Here is a 17500-nt window from a genome sequence, read left to right as displayed (position 1 = left end):
CTAAAGAAGAATTTTGTGATTCGGAAAACTCTGTGATCCAGAAGGAAGACTAGTCCATCAAAGCCCATGAAGACTGTCCGTAGCTAGAGTTTGCTACCCTTTGGATAGGAAACTTGTCCATCACAAATTAATTTACAAAAACATAAATGCAATCATTTTCTATGTATTTGCTCAAATCCATAGTGATTATGGAGATTGGACACCATTCAAAGATAGATAGAATATTTCATTTGAGAAAGTCGATTTAATTATTTTTTTTAATTGATAAAAATGAATAATTTTGAGAAACAATTGCCGAGTCAAGAGGTGGAGTGGCCGAAAGCCATCATCTGATTCTGTATATAAATTAAATTTGATAGATTTCATCACAAAAAAAAAAAAAAAAAAAAAAAAATTGAAAAATGCTGTGTACATGATAAAACAACTGAAATCTTGTAAATCTTTAATGTACCAGCTGAGAGAGCTCTATTTGAGAAAAATCTTGATATTTTCTTCCCATTTACAATTTTCTTACCTCAGAAAAGTCAATTCTGTCTACCATTTTGATTTATTTAACGTTCCACCCTTTGTCACTGGGGAAAACAAAATGTGATACAATGGTAATAGGTTTATGATATTGCACAAATGAAAAGGAGTTCGAAAAGCCAAAATAAAAAATGAATCATTGCTGTCAGTTCTATCTTACCCTCCACATTCAGTCTTATCTGAATCTGAATGTTACTCGAAGTCTAATCAATTCTGAATATTTGTATTCAAGTTCAAGGGCAGAGAGAGTTGTTGAATGTGACAGCCATTGTTGGTGTTTATGCCTCAGAATTTTGATAATCTTCTCTTGAATGTTTTTAAATCTGTTGTGTTCACACATCATTTGGGAAGAGCATTCCAGTCTCTGATAGTGCAGGGTGCAAATACATAAGAGAAAATTGAAGAACAAAAAAGAAAATGAAAATTCAAATAATTTTTGTGTTGGGCAGCTGACAACTCCTCTGCTCTCGCTCTCTCTCACTCCCTCTCCCTCTTTCTCTCTCTCTCTCTTGGTGGGGGGATGGGCATGATATTATTGCAAGTCCTAAAAGGCCCCAACAACAACAAAAACAAATAATTAAAAAAAATAGAAACAAAAAAAAAACAAAAAAAAACAATAAAAAACAAAACAAAACAACAAACAAGCCTCCTCAACATAATAACAGTACAAGAAACAGTTCCATTGTTTTGCGTCGGAAGACCAAAATCGTGGTCTTCCTAGCAAAAATCTAAAAATATTGTTTAAAAATAAAGCTAAGTTAAATTTTGTGTGGGCGACCGGCCGATAACTTGCAATCTCTTCTCTGTCTTTCTTTTCCTAAGGGTGAGGAGGGGGGAGGGATTATTACCCCTAAAAAATAACCAACCCCCCCCACCCCCACCCCCACAAAAAAAGCACGAACAGCAACAAAAACAAACAGGCAAGCAATAAATAAATAGAAGAAAAAACTTGCCTCTTCAACATAAAGAAACAGTTCCAAAAACGAAAATACGGTTTTACGCCGGGAAGCCAAAATCTTGGTCTTTACCTTTGCTCAAATAGATAGACTCAGCTCATAACCCCTGTTTTGGAATGTAGAAGAATTGTTGCCTATCTAACACTATCTGACACAGTGCGGCAGTGAGCAGAGGGTGGAACTGATAAGGAAATAGAAGAAGAGTTCAGAAGAAATTCGGTTTAGCTCATAAAAGACTAACTCGGCTCATAACCCCTGCTTCACACTGTAGAAGATTATTGCCAGTCTAAAACTACAATTTTTTTTCAATTTGTTTGGACATCGTGTTGTTGTTGTTAAAAGAAAGCTTTTCCTATAGACCACAGCTATTTGAATTGACTTTTGTTACCTTTGAAGAGTTTTAACTCTTTTCTTTTTAATTTCTAACTGGACTTCCAATTGATCAATGATTTTATCTTTCTCATCAAATAAAGCGGGTTTAGACTACCCGTTGATAGTTACGAAAACTATAGGTGTTATTTCTATGTGCATCATCAATCTACGTAATTATTAATATTTCAAATTTCAAATATATTTTTTAAAAACCTACACTGCCACTGCCATGGAAACTTATCAGACTGAGTCCAAATTATATGTTGATTGCATATGCACATTGGAACTTGAGTCTGAACAGCCACGGGAGACTATTCAGACTCGAGTCCGAATAGCCCCAGCCTTCCACCCTCTGTTTACTGTTAACAGTTCCACCCTCTGTTTACTGCCTGATTGTGTCCTACATCCCCAGTATTCTTCTAGTATAGGGTGTTCGGGAGGGGGGAATTCTTTTTTATTTATAATTATCATGGTCTAGTGGGGGGTTTGGGAGGGGGGAGACTTTTTATTTTTTAAAAAAAAGGTTCTCCCCTCCCAAACTCCCTACCAGAACATAATTTTTTAAAAACAAGAATACTGGGGATGTAAATGTAAATGTAGGAGTAGGAGTTAGGCAGTTTAGTGAGCAGCAGCAGTGGCAGTCAAATTTTGACCAACTCGCCCATAGGAAAGTTGTGACTGGAAATTGCCGTTCGCATTTTGGGGGGTTCAATTAAAGATGCATAACTTCGTTATAAAGAGGAATATCGCAGATATTTTGGTATCATTATTTCGTCTTTCAATTTCCTTTTAAATGGTGCCAATTAAGGAAAAATCCATTAATAATTCCAGAAGTTATATGAAGTTAAAATTTGGCAATTTTCAAATGCATTTATTTTTTTATTTACCGCGTGTGTTTTTAAAATTTAAACGCTTGTTTTTAGAATAACATCTAAACTTTATTCATGCCAAATTTCAGGGCTGTATATCGATGCCCAGACACCTTTTAAATCTGCGCCGAAATGCCATGTTTACATTATCTTCTCATCATGGCTGCCGGACGATATCGATATTCATATCGATATTCTAAATTTGGTTATGTATTATTTTCAATTTAGTCCATAATATTTTCAGTACTATTATTTACTATGTTTTTATTTTGAATACATACTTTCCAACTTTATGGGCATTTTATAGTTTTTGTTTTAAAAGTTCGTATATTTCTTCTCTTTGTGAAATCCGATATTAATAATATCGATATTTTAAAAATACCAATTGCTTTAATTTAATTTAATTTTACTTTGCCATCAAGTTTCTTTCCCATTTGTTTAGATATGTTTATCAGTTGTATCCATATTCTAAAGGCCTTAGCCTTAATAATTATTATGGTAAGAAGTTCTATTCCTATTAGTTATACATTTTGACACCCCCATACATTGAGAGAGAAGGGGGGTGGGGGGATTAAATTATATTAATTGTCAGTTCAAATGATGTAATAGCAATAAATCCAAAGTTGTTCAGCAGAATTTTTTCAAGTATTAAAAGCCAGAACTTTCCTTCTAATTATAATAGGGAATCTGTTTCAATTTATTTGAACTTTTTCAATCTACCATTTTATTTATATGCAATTAAATTGCCATAGGTAAAAATAAACTCATTATGCCATTACACAACATGTTTATATCTTTTCATTTAAATACTCTCAAACCCTTTTTTTATTCTCTATGTATTAAATCAAAGAGGGGAATTATTTGCAATTGTTTCGGTTGATATTGGAGATAAATCCAAAAGTGATATAGCAAATTGTTTCTTATGTCTAGCCGAGTTTTTGATTATGTAACATTTGCGTCATATTATGTAATAATGTGTTAATGTTAATTTGAAATGTTTATCTTCCTCTTTATTAATGTAAATGCATTGTCCTTGATAAGACGAACATTTTGGTATACAATATATGATAAGAACTCCATATTGACTGTTTTAACCATTTTTTATTAACATCACGCGATTTCGGTCACAACTTTGCAATGGTAATTTTGGGGTAAAAATTGGTCTGAAATTTCAGACTTTGAACTGCCGTAACTACATTTCTAATCAAGATAGAAACAAAATTCAAACTGTTTTTTGTTTTGTTTTGTAATCTGTGTTGCCAGCTCTTTCATATGACATTGGTTTTAAGTGTGTTAGGTACATTTAGAATTTCTATTAACCTTAAACTTAAACTATCCTTCCACCATCATGTCAACTGTGCAATAAATAGAGCAAACAGAACTCTCGGAATTATTAAAAGGACATTCACCAGCAGAAATAATGATATTATTAGGCGGCTCTACACTGCTCTGGTACGACCATCACTTGAATATGGTAATGCACCGAGGATATCACAGCATGTCGGTGACATGGATAAAATTGAAAGGGTACAAAGGAGAGCAACGAAGCTTTGTTCAGATTTGAAGCATCTACCATATGAAGATAGACTGAGGCATCTCAAACTACCATCATTGTACTACAGAAGACAAAGAGGAGACATGATACAAGTAATACAAGTATATAAGATAATAAACGAGAAAGATAGAGTAGATAGAGAGCAAATACTACCAGAGAGCACATTTAATAGAACGAGAGGACATAGCGACAAATTAAAAAAAAGACAGGCCATATTAAATGTAAGAAAATGCTCCTTTGGACTCAGAGTGACAGATAACTGGAACAGCCTTCCAGAAGATGTAATTAAAGCGAGGACAGTGAATGAGTTCAAAGACAAGTTAGACAAACACTGGCATTACAAGCGTTACCAGCTCCGCCCCAACCATGCAGGTGCGCGTGGATATATCAGAGATAGTGCAGAACGGGTATTACAGGCATAGCCTTCAACCCGAAGAAGAGTTATCAAGGTATCAAGGTATAAATTATAAACTCCCAAGTAGGAGCTTTCAGTCAGTCAGCGTCGGATCGGAAGGCCTCCCGTTTTTCGGTATTACAAAAACAAACAAAACATAAGCCAACTGAAAAGATTGCAAAGATAAAAAGTTTGTGTTCTACCTCTGCACTCAGTAGTATTTATTTAATTTTACTTGAGCTATTTTATTTACTCTATAAACAAATTGCCTTCCTAACAAAACAGGATGGATCTCCAATCCTAGTTTCGTTTTATTAGGCCTTGAGTCGGAAAAGAGTCATTCAAACCAATGGTTAAAATTAATTTCATTAATGATACTTTTAAATACTTGCGAGGGGATACTTCCTTGGTCAAAACAAATACTCATGTATTTACAATATCTCACAATTCACACCTTTCTAGTAAACTTTTCCAGGAACTTTGTTTTTAACTTAATATTATAAAATATATTTTTTTCACATGATAGAATTCACAAGCTTCTACTAAATTGTTATGTGGAAAGTATTCTTATTCGATAAAAATTCCGGGAAGGAACTGTGTTTTCTGTCCTCTAGTGAACTTAATACACAGCTGTGTATTCATAATTCAGAAAAGTGAGTGGAGCAGGCACTTATGTTGGTAACAACAAGATATGAAGTGAATAGAAAAGTGCCAGAAGACAATAGAGAATGAAAATTTTTCGCGGCGGTGGTGGGGTTTGAACCTGCGACCTTATTGGTACGACAACTCCGCCTGGCAGGTGAGAGCGTGGCTCTACCGTGTGAGCTATCAACGAACACAAAAATATTCGTTTCAAACTCAAAGTCATTACTAGATCCCTCTCTCACCCACTTCTTGAGACCGCCGATTCGTTCGTACACCACCATCGCGAATAATTTTGACCAGCAGTTAAGCTTAATAGCCAATATTCTAAACACAAACATATAACATAGAAACGATTGAGACATTGAGTATGCTCCGGTGTATGGGGTGAATTTTTAATTCAGAAAAGTGAGTGGAGCAGGCACTTATGTTGGTAACAACAAGATATGAAGTGAATAGAAAAGTGCCAGAAGACAATAGAGAATGAAAATTTTTCGCGGCGGTGGTGGGGTTTGAACCTGCGACCTTATTGGTACGACAACTCCGCCTGGCAGGTGAGAGCGTGGCTCTACCGTGTGAGCTATCAACGAACACAAAAATATTCGTTTCAAATACTCCAAAGGTCATTCACTAGATCCCTATCTCACCCACTCTCTTGAGACCTGCCGATTCGTTCGTACACCACCAATCGCGAATAATTTTGACCAGCAGTTAACTTAATAGCCAATATCTCAACACAAACATATAACATAAAACGATTGAGACATTGAGTATGCTCCGGTGTCAGGGGTGAATCTTTAATCTGAGTTGAATACGAATTTTTGTTCGTTGATACTCACAACGGTAGAGCACCTTATGCAGCGGATTGCGACCATAGGTCGAGTCAACCCCACACCGCGCGAAAAATTTCATTCTCTATGTTGCACTTTTATCACTTCATATCTGTTGTTACCACATAAGTCTGCTCCACTCACATTTCTAATTAAAAATAACCCATCCCGTAGCATACTCAATGTCTCGAATGTTTATGTTAATGTTTGTGTTGAGAATATTGCTAAACTAACTGCGAAATTTTCGCATTGGTGTACGAACGAATCGCTCCAAGAGGTAGAGGGATCTAGTATGACTTTGAGTTTGAAACGAATATTTGTGTTCGTTGATAGCTCACACGTAGAGCCACGCTCTACTGCCAGGCGGATGTCGTACCAATAAGGTCGCAGGTTCAAACCCCACCACCGCGCGAAAATTTCATTCTCTATGTCTTCTGCACTTTTCTATTCACTTCATATCTTGTTGTTACCAACATAAGTGCCTGCTCCACTCACTTTTCTGATTAAAAATTCACCCCATACACCGAGCATACTCAATGTCTCAATCGTTCTATGTTATATGTTTGGTTAGAATATTGCTATAAGCTTAACTGCTGGTCAAAATTATCGCGATGGTGGTGTACGAACGAATCGGCGGTCTCAAGAAGTGGTGAGAGAGGGATCTAGTAATGACTTTGAGTTTGAAACGAATATTTTTGTTCGTTGATAGCTCACACGTAGAGCCACGCTCTCACCTGCCAGGCGGAGTTGTCGTACCAATAAGGTCGCAGGTTCAAAACCCCACCCGGAAATTTTCTCGCCGGCGGAAAATAAGTGTTTCACTCTCTATTGCTTCATGGCTACTTTTCTATATCACTCTCTCATGTGAGAGGTTGTATCACTTGAGTTGTCAACGAATATTTTTTGTCGTTGATAGTCACACGTAGATGCCACGCTCTCACCTGACAGCGGATTGCGTACCAATAGTCGCAGTTCAACCACCACGCCGCGAAAAATTTCAGCTCGCATTTCTTATATATCGTTTTACAATAGTGCCTCTCATCACTTTCTAATATCCCATCAGATCCAATTCTATCTTTTGTTTGTTGAATATCTATTAGCTAACTGCTGTCAAAATTATTCGCGATGGTGTGTACGAACGAATCGGCGGTCTCAGAAGTGGTGAGAGAGGGATCTAGTAATGACTTGAGTTTGAAACGAATATTTTTGTGTTCGTTGATAGCTCACACGGTAGAGCCACGCTCTCAACCTGCCAGGCGGAGTTGTCGTACCAATAAGGTCGCAGGTTCAAACCCCACCACCGCCGCGAAAAATTTCATTCTCTATTGTCTTCTGGCACTTTCTATTCACTTCATATCTTGTTGTTACCAACATAAGTGCCTGCTCCACTCACTTTTCTAATTAAAAATTCACCCCATACACCGGAGCATACTCAATGTCTCAATCGTTCATTTTATATGTTTGGTTGAGAATATTGGCTATTAAGTTTAAACTGCTGGTCAAAATATTCGCGATGGTGTGTACGAACGAATCGGCGTCTCAGAAGTGGGTGAGAGAGGATCTAGTAATGACTTGAGTTTGAAACGAATATTTTTGTGTTCGTTGATAGCTCACACGGTAGAGCCACGCTCTCACCTGCCAGGCGGAGTTGTCGTACCAATAAGGTCGCAGGTTTCAAACCCCACCACCGCCGCGAAAAATTTTCATTCTCTATTGTCTTCTGGCACTTTTCTATTCACTTCATATCTTGTTGTTACCAACATAAGTGCCTGCTCCACTCACTTTTCTGAATTAAAAATTCACCCCATACACCGGAGCATACTCAATGTCTCAATCGTTTCTATGTTATATGTTTGTGTTGAGAATATTGGCTATTAAGCTTAACTGCTGGTCAAAATTATTCGCGATGGTGGTGTACGAACGAATCGGCGGTCTCAAGAAGTGGGTGAGAGAGGGATCTAGTAATGACTTTGAGTTTGAAACGAATATTTTTGTGTTCGTTGATAGCTCACACGGTAGAGCCACGCTCTCACCTGCCAGGCGGAGTTGTCGTACCAATAAGGTCGCAGGTTCAAACCCCACCACCGCCGCGAAAAATTTTCATTCTCTATTGTCTTCTGGCACTTTTCTATTCACTTCATATCTTGTTGTTACCAACATAAGTGCCTGCTCCACTCACTTTTCTGAATTAAAAATTCACCCCATACACCGGAGCATACTCAATGTCTCAATCGTTTCTATGTTATATGTTTGTGTTGAGAATATTGGCTATTAAGCTTAACTGCTGGTCAAAATTATTCGCGATGGTGGTGTACGAACGAATCGGCGGTCTCAAGAAGTGGTGAGAGAGGATCTAGTAATGACTTTGAGTTTGAAACGAATATTTTTGTGTTCGTTGATAGCTCACACGGTAGAGCCACGCTCTCACCTGCCAGGCGGAGTTGTCGTACCAATAAGGTCGCAGGTTCAAACCCCACCACCGCCGCGAAAAATTTTCATTCTCTATTGTCTTCTGGCACTTTTCTATTCACTTCATATCTTGTTGTTACCAACATAAGTGCCTGCTCCACTCACTTTTCTAAATTAAAAATTCACCCCATACACCGGAGCATACTCAATGTCTCAATCGTTTCTATGTTATATGTTTGTGTTTAGAATATTGGCTATTAAGCTTAACTGCTGGTCAAAATTATTCGCGATGGTGGTGTACGAACGAATCGGCGGTCTCAAGAAGTGGGTGAGAGAGGGATCTAGTAATGACTTTGAGTTTGAAACGAATATTTTTGTGTTCGTTGATAGCTCACACGGTAGAGCCACGCTCTCACCTGCCAGGCGGAGTTGTCGTACCAATAAGGTCGCAGGTTCAAACCCCACCACCGCCGCGAAAAATTTTCATTCTCTATTGTCTTCTGGCACTTTTCTATTCACTTCATATCTAGCTGTGTATTCAGTAGACCGGAAGAGATTATACGGGCTAAACTGTTTGACCGAGCACGAGAAGGCGAGGTGGCTGGTTGTTTTAGCACCTTAACTGTAACCGGAGAGGCGTGAATTTGGGGTTCGAGCTCCTTTCTAGGTATAATATTTTCTTGCTGTCTTTCTTTGTTTTTTTTTTGTACTCCCTCGGCAAAAATTCATAATTTTCGAACTTCAACACGTTGACACCATTCCTGGTGACTCGAGAAGTTTTATAGACTTTTAGCATTTTTTGTTTATTTAATCACTTTTACTCACTTTTAAGCTTATTATTATAATTTAGGACACAGTGAAGACTTTGATTACGAGAGACTTTTTCCTGAAAAAGACCTGTAGTTTAATTTATTCACATGTAATTAGGGTAAATAGACATGTACTTTAAGCTGACTATTGTGTTTCTCTTACCTATAATGCCAGGTTCAGGCGAGGTTTGTTGGGACAATAACGACTTTATACTTGGTGGAATTGTTCTAATTCAATCTTGACATAATTTAAAAATAAGAAAATGGGATACCAGTAAAAAAAAAACAACAACAACATTATAGTTTTACAAATTATATTAGCACACGAGAGAAAAAAAGGCAAAGCGAAATGGTTCAAAAAGGGAAGAGATGTAGATTCCAATAGCGAACCATCTGTGTACTTAGTTTCAGATCACCTAACAGTCTCGTCGAAACACAAGCAGTGGATACAACTAAAACATATATACTTAAATGCTTTCAAATCATTATATAACCCCCCAAAAAATGGAACACTGCATAACAAAGAGGCGACTTACAAGGGGGCAAAAACATCATCTCCAAAAACTAACTATACATATCACTGCTTCCCTCTCAGTCTCCGAGGTCTCCGGCCAGGTCCAGGACAAAACCAAGTACTTTTATTTCAAGACAAGAGCAAGTTGGAAAACGTATAAGGGGGGGGGGGAGAGGGAGAGAGAGCGAGAGAGAGAGAGAGAGAGAGAGAGAGAGAGAGAGAAAGAGAGAAAGAAAGAGAGAGAGAGAGAGAGAGAGAGAGAGAGAGAGAGAGAGAGAGAGAAACAGCAATGATCTCCCTGTCCATGATGGGAGAGGGGGGGGGGAGACAGATTTTATTTGCTATTATCTAACATAAGAGGAAACATTGGTACATAGGATATAGCTTACAGAAGTAGACAATTTTTTCTTTCTGTTGATCATCATCATCATTGCCCTTTTCACCCTGAGTCAGGGTATAGGCCACAGACAAACAGTTTCCATCCTTCTCTATCCTGAGCTAACTTTTTAATCTCGTTCCATGTCTTATCACTCTCTGTATATCAGCTTCTTTAAGTCTTCTCCGTGTCCCTCGTGGTCTTCCCCTTGATCTTCTGCCCTGAGGGTTCCAGTCCAATACTTTCTTTGTTATAGAGGAGTCATTCTTTCTAAGGGTGTGTCCAATCTACCTCCATCGTCTTCTTCTTATTTCCTCTCCCATTAGTTTCTGCTGTGTTCTTTTCCATACTTCTTCATTCTAAATTCTATCCATCCATTTTATCCTGAGTAGCTTACGCATGGACCTGTTTACGAAAATCTGTACCCTACTTATACATGCCCGTGATGCATTCCAAGTTTCACATCCATGCAGTAGGACAGACTTCACGTTTGAGTTGAAAAGTCTTAGCTTTAGTCGAAGGGAGATATCTTTTGTTCTCCAAACTCTGTTCAAGGATGTGAATGCAGCATTTCCTATCCGTGCTTTCACCTCTGCTTCCGTGACTCCATCCTTGTCAATTATAATCCCGAGATAGCAGAAAGTGTCTATATCTTCAAGTTCCTGATCTTTTACTTTGATCTGTTCCCTTTGACGCGTAACTATCCTTAAGACCTTTGATTTTGCAGTGTGGATTCTCATTCCGAGAGGCTGTTTATAATTGTGGTTTTTGCTTGCATCTGGTCCTGGGTGTGGGACAGAAGAGCCAGAACATCTGCAAAATCCAGATCATCCAATTGTGTCCACTGGGGTCCACTGTATCTCATTTCTTCGCCCTTTGGAGGTTTCCTTCACTAGCCAATCAATGGCAAGGATGAACAGGAATTGTGAGAGCAAGCATCCCTGCTTGACACCTGTCTCCATTTCAAAGCTGTCAATAAGCTGATCTCTATGTACAACCCAGCAACTTGATCCTTCATACATTTGCTTAATGAGGTTTAGGTACTATCGTTTCAGGGAGTCCATAATGTGCCAGAAGTTTCCACAATGTTGCTCCGTCAATACTATCGAAAGCCTTTGCGTAATCCAGAAAGTTGACAATAAGAGGAGAGTTCCATTCTATAGACTGTTCCACTATGACTCGCAGAGAGGCAATCTGATCGGTGGTTGAACGTTTTTTCCGAAAACCTGCCTGTTCGTCCCGCAGTTTAGCATCTGTTGCATTCGTTATTCTCTCTAGAATAATATGGTTGGAACCTTTCCTGGGATAGAGAGAAGAGTGATTCCTCGATAATTATTACAATTACTGAGGTCTCCTTTCTTTGGAAGCTTAATAAGATGTCCTTCCTTCCAATCCTTTGAGAATATCCCGTCATCCCAGATTCTCTCAAATAGTGGGTGAAGGGCCTCAGCATTTCTTTCGGCATTAACTTTTAGAGCCTTCGGTGGAATCTGGTCTGGTCTAGCAGCTTTCCCTCTTTTCATCTTGTTAATGACACCCACAATCTCAGCTATCAATGGTGGATCACAGCTAATTGGTAGCTCATTCCTTGCAGGCAAAATTTCCGGCGGGTTGTCTGGTGGTGGTCTGTTCAGAAGGCTGTTGAAATGTTCCCTCCATCGCTTAGATTGAGCCTCTTTTCCAAAAATAGTTTTCCCATCTTTGTCTTTGACTGGTACCTATGGTTTCCCATATTTACCAGCAAGTGTCTTGGTAGTTTGATAAAGGATCCTCATGTGTCCTTCTGTTGCTGCTGCTTCTGCTTCCTCTGCAAGTCTGTTCATGAATGCTTCCTTGTCTTTCTTCACAGATCTTTTGGCTTCCTTAGCTGTAGCTCGATACTGCTCTCGTGCATCCAGTCTTGAAGCCCTTGTTCGACTTGCATTCACTTGTTCCTTCCTTGTTCCCCTCTTTTCGATACGGTCCAAGGTGATGGGACGTATCCATTCTTTATGTTCTGATTTCTTAACACCTAATACCCATATTTCCCTTTACCCCCCCCCCCCCCAACACACACACAATATCATCAGACCATTATATATTCATTTACAAAAGAAACTGGACAGATTTTATCTGCTATTATCTAATGTAAGAGGAAGCATATGATACATAAGACATAGCTTAAAGAAGAAGACAATTTTTCTCTTCCTGTTGATGTAGCACATGCCTTTATTTAATACATGAGTTTTTATATAATTATCATAGATCATCTATATCTTATTTATTAAACGCCATTTGGAGCATGAATTCATGGAATTTGCGCGGTATACAAATGATTTATCATTATTATTATTATTCAGTGACTCACGTGAGAAGCAGCAGCGGACCGCCAAACAGGTCGATATAAAAAGTACATGTAAATACGCACCAAAAATATTTCGGATATTATTTATTTCACATAAGCGTTGCTACGTAGTTGCCGCACCAAGTATTCACTCTCGATGAGCATTTTTTGAAATATCACAAACCCGTAATTCAGACCAAAGCGAACACATTTGCACACAGTTGATCGACTGAGCACGTGAACTCCAGGCATGGGATTATAAAATGTGGAATATCTTTTTGTATACAGACAAATTGCTTTTTGAAGTGGATTCCAAGGACAAACACACTTCGTGCTATTGATGTTGAGGTGACCGTTTCAAAGACGAAACCATCAGTGAAATGACAAATCGATAATATGGATCTGTCATGGTGTGGGGAGTGATGATTGGTGGCAGAAAAACTGAGCTAATAAGGATCAACCAATGACTCAGCTCAGCGATATTCTTGAACTAATTATTGTCCCGTCTGTTCGGAATCAGAATAATCAAGTGGTGATATTTCAGTATAACGCATCAGCGCATAGAGATCGACAAATATCTGCTTTCCTAAACGAATTAAATTGTGAATTTTTTTTTAAAGTAAGAAGATTTCTCATATTTAAATCATGTCAGATTGAATTAGAACAACTTCACCAAGTATAAAGTCGTCATTGTCCCAACAAACCTCGCCTGAACCTGGCATTATAAGTAAGAGCCAGCTTAAAATGCATGTCTATTTACCCTTATTACAGGTGATCGAATCAAACTACAGGTCTTTTTCAGGAAAGAGTCTCTCGTATTCAAAGTCTTCACTGTGTCCTAAATTAAAATTATAAACTTAAAAATGAGTAAAAGTAAATTTATTTTTTTTTTAATGTTAAAAGTCTATAAAACTTCTCGAGCCACCAGGAATGGTGTCAACGTGTTGAAGTTGAAAATTATAAATTTTGCCGAGGGAGTACAAAAAAAAAAGAAAGCAAGACAGCAAGAAAATATTATGCCTAGAAAGGAGCTCGAACCCCTAACTCACTCCACTCCGGTGCTAAAACAGCCAGCCACCTCGCCTTCTCGTTCTTGGTCAAACAGTTTAACCCTTATAATCTCTTCCGGTGCAGTGAATACACATCTGTGTACTCAGTCCACTGATGGACGGAAAACACAGTTCTTATTTTCAATGTCAGAGGTCATAGGAGTTCGCCCAAGTAATCCTTGAAACATCCGACCGACTGCCGACTGACATGTCAATGGGTTTGTGTGTACAGTTGTAGATCGGCTGATTCTGTCCTGTGACACGACGTAAACAACTATCTTTTCCTTTCACGGAATACTTTCATTCATTCTGATTTGTGGCATATTTAATGAAAACCTCGGATTAAAGGTAAGCGGTTAATTACTAGTATTATTATTATGTTGTTTGGTATATTTTTAAAAGAAGAAAATGCACCACAGCAGTTCAACCGAGTCACAGTCTACGTCCTTTTGAAACCAATGTAAACAAATTGGCTGCCGGTGCAATTAATACATTTTTGAAAACTGTATTTCCTTGAAGCGACATAAAATGTAGCTTTTATCTGCAATTTATGTCACTTGAAATAAAGATCTTTGTCTTTTGGAAGAGAGAATAGTAGAAGTAGAATAGAGTCTCAGTCTTGGAACTCACTCACCACGAAATAATTTCGTAGAAAAGTCTTATTCTAGAGTAGTCGTCTAGTCTAGTCTAGTCTAGTCACACTTCACTTTCACAAAACAAGTGACTGTCCTGTCAATCAATCTTATTTTGAAAAAGTCCTATAATCTATAGACATATTAAAATATAATTTTTAAAAACTTTACAAATATAAGGTTAGTGATTTACTGCAGCATACTTTACTGTCTCTACTCATGTGAAAACAATCGAGTAGCATTATATGATAGTGGGGTAATATGATAAATTTCCTTCACTTTTTTTTCTTGGGGGTGGGGGAGGGGCCGGGGTTAAGACGACATGCCAACAAATGCAGAAACAGCCATGAGATCTTGGTAGATGTCACGTCTTAGAAACATAAATGTAAAGTAAACACGTCCTATAAAAAGATATTAATTTACAAAAACAAGAAACAGTTCACTTGGGATCAAATGTTGCGACTAACCGAAGTTGCAATTAACCAAAGCTGAGTGTCCAGTCTAATATTGCAACATTTTACACATTAGTGGTAAACGCAAACCAGTTGTTTTGAACATTGTTCTTACTCCACCACAGACTGAGCAATATGATTAAATAAAAAAACCATATGACAGGCCTGTATAGATTTGTCAAGCAAAAGCAGCTTTGATGCAAGTCGACGTCTTATTCAGATTGAATTAACATTCACTATTTTGTTCCTAACATTTGTAAGAGTCAAATAGTTTAGCCGTGATGAGAGACAATAGAGCTCTCACCAAACTCATTGATCACAATGCACAATTGTCAATCCCAAAACAAAGGGTATCGCTCAGTCTCTCTTTACTACTGTCATTGTCTACCTGTTGAAAGACTATGCCCAGTACTCTCGCCTCCTATCTACTGGCCACAGATTACATCACAACCCATACTGCAAAGCCTCTCTTTTGTCTCTCTTATAAAGTGGTGACACAATACTGTAGCATTAAATCCCGCTCACTCTCGATTTTACAACTTATCACGATTTCTTCCATGATATTTTGTTTGATTAATTTCTTGAATTTATTCCTTTTGAGGGAGAAAATTTGTTGTGATTAACCAAAGTTTGTTGCAATTAACCAGTGACTTTTATATAGAATTAATTCCATTTCTTGGGAAGTGTTGCGATTAACCAAAAGTTGCAATTAATCGAGTTGCGATTAGTAATCTAGTAGACTAGTATAAATAGTGATGAAGAAATATATAATGACGATATAGTATGATGATGGTAATAATAATGATAATAATAATTTTGTTGATGATAATAAATAATGATGGTAACTGTACTACTACTACTACTACTAATAATAATAACGATAATGAAGGTAGTATGATAATAACAATAATACTCTTATACCAAAGGACATAAGATTATGTGATCCTGAAACAATGATATGTCATAGAATATTGATAAAGTTTTGAAATTGTATTTATGGATAATTTAAAAGGTGTTCGTTTGCCTATTTTGCACTAATTAATAATATTTAATTAAGGTGTTAGAATACATTTGTTGACAAAGGTTTTGCAACACAAATAGGCAGATGGTGCATTCAAATGTTTGATGGTAAGGAAGCAAAAATCCTTAATGGAATAGAAATGAAACGTGATTTAAATTTAGAGTGTTTGGTCATGGTATTTGTCATTAGTTTATTATTGTGCATTCAATTAATCTCTCATCCAGTTGGTAATTTTGCAATTTTTTTTGTAATGATGGGAATAACAATAATAAAAATAATGATACAGTGGTGATCGCCTAAATGCCCATTGCCTTAATGCCTGTTTTGCCTAAGTGCCCACTTTCTATGCAAAACAGAATTTTTCTTTTGTAAAACACAACTCTAAATGCCCGCTAAGTGTCCGCTTTGACAACTTCACGATTAAAAAAAAAATTTCAATCTCCCACAACTGCGGCACTATTTCACAATTGGACAGTTTTGTTTGACATAAAGAAAAGTCACCCCTCCTTCCCTCCCCTGACTTCTATTGGCTGGCACAGGATAAGTTACCAACATCCAAGCATCCCTTACTTTGTCTTATACAAGTCTCCACCCACCTTCTCCCAGAAGTCCTAATCCACTGTCAACCACTTTGTCCTTTTGTCCACTCCTCCCACACTGCTCATTATTAGCTCACAGGAGTCGATGAAGCACCCCTGCCCCCTGTGCTCCCATCCCACATCTAGATTTCTCTTAACTGACCAACTGACCAATAAATTGTTGTCACATTCGAGTCAATCAAGTGTGATAACGAACTGTGGTGGTAACTCGCAACATTACAGAAATCTTGTTGCTAGATGTTGACCTGGCATTGAGAAACATGTGGTGAGAACAAAGATTTGTGGAATGCATGGTCATCTATATCCTAGAGGTGTCGCTGATGGAATGGCACAACGTTGCTAGGATTCAAAGTCTAGTTATCAAAGAGATCTCATGGGTGCCTGCGAAGACAGGCCAACTAGATTTTTTGTTTCAAAGGACTATGGGTATGCATGAAGCTTTAATTTATGCTACAATGTTGTGTAAAAGTTTTACAATGTCACTGTTCCAAGTCAATCTCTCTCTCTCTCTCTCTCTCTCTCTCTCTCTCTCTCTCTCTCTCTCTCTCTCTCTCTCTCTCTCTCTCTCTCTCTCTCTCTCTCTCTCTCTCTCTCTCTCTCTCCCTCCCTCCCTGTACGTACTATGTTAACCTGTCACATTGCGTGGGGAAGTGTCTAGGTCTAGAGTAAATTTATTTTGTTGTGTAAAACTTCATTCTTGTTCTGACTACACTAACAGCAACACCATATCTGCAAACATGTTGAAACCGGCAAATGATTAAGAGAAAATAGCCACAGATCTTCACCAAAGTAGAATGGTTCACAGGAAAGGTCAATTTCACATAAATCGTAAAGAAATTTCAGTTGATAGAAGAATCCAGAATCGTTGTCCAGTAATTGTCTTTATCTCGGTATTGAAAATGGAGATACACATTTTAATAAAAGCAATAAAGGGGGAAGGAAAATAATCTATGCACCCCCTCCCCCCCTCTTCTCTTTTGCATCTAATTTTTGTTTGTATTTTTTGTTTCAAAATTAAAAACAAAACAATGAATAAAAATAAACAATAATAATACAAGTAAAATAATAAAGTGAAAAAAACAAAAACAGAAAAATCATGGAACAAAATATAGAAGCACAATAAATGAATTAATTACATTAAATTAAATAAATAAAATCCTTTAAACCGGCCAT

The 17500-nt window shown here is 37.6% G+C and overlaps 2 protein-coding genes across 10 annotated transcripts in view; one reads left to right on the top strand and one right to left on the bottom strand.

Moving 5' to 3' along the window:
* LOC144966607 (protein FRA10AC1 homolog) overlaps positions 1-5144 on the bottom strand; it is a 24151-nt gene extending 19007 nt beyond the window's left edge. For 2 of the 8 annotated variants that reach the window (XR_013644245.1, XM_078903329.1), the window contains exons 1-2: positions 4875-4987; positions 515-572 (exon numbers count right to left, since the gene is read on the bottom strand). Coding sequence is in view for 6 of the 8 variants with exons in the window: in XM_078903329.1 (XP_078759455.1) it covers positions 515-541 (27 nt within the window). In the remaining 2 variants the exon portion in view is untranslated. Of the gene's footprint in view, positions 1-514; positions 573-1478; positions 1663-4874; positions 5003-5125 lie in introns of those variants that run through there. The other 6 variants (XR_013644246.1, XM_078903324.1, XM_078903326.1 and 3 more) reach the window with 6 other exon arrangements.
* Positions 5145-9082: 3938 nt separating this feature from the next.
* LOC144966605 (ATP-citrate synthase-like) overlaps positions 9083-17500 on the top strand; it is a 70261-nt gene continuing 61843 nt past the window's right edge. Inside the window, exons 1-2 of one of the 2 annotated variants that reach the window (XM_078903312.1) lie at positions 9083-9149; positions 13709-13971. The gene's annotated coding sequence lies outside the window, so the exon portion shown is untranslated. The remainder of the gene's footprint in view (positions 9150-13708; positions 13972-17500) is intronic. The other variant, XM_078903313.1, reaches the window with a different exon arrangement.

The sequence above is a fragment of the Berghia stephanieae genome, chromosome 2 (assembly GCF_034508935.2).
Source record: "Berghia stephanieae isolate SIO BIC M18660-M18661 chromosome 2, UCSD_Bste_1.3, whole genome shotgun sequence".
In the NCBI taxonomy this organism is placed as follows: domain Eukaryota; kingdom Metazoa; phylum Mollusca; class Gastropoda; order Nudibranchia; family Aeolidiidae; genus Berghia; species Berghia stephanieae.
The sequence above is the reverse complement of the archived record's forward strand: the minus strand, read 5'-3'. Positions and strand labels throughout refer to the sequence as shown.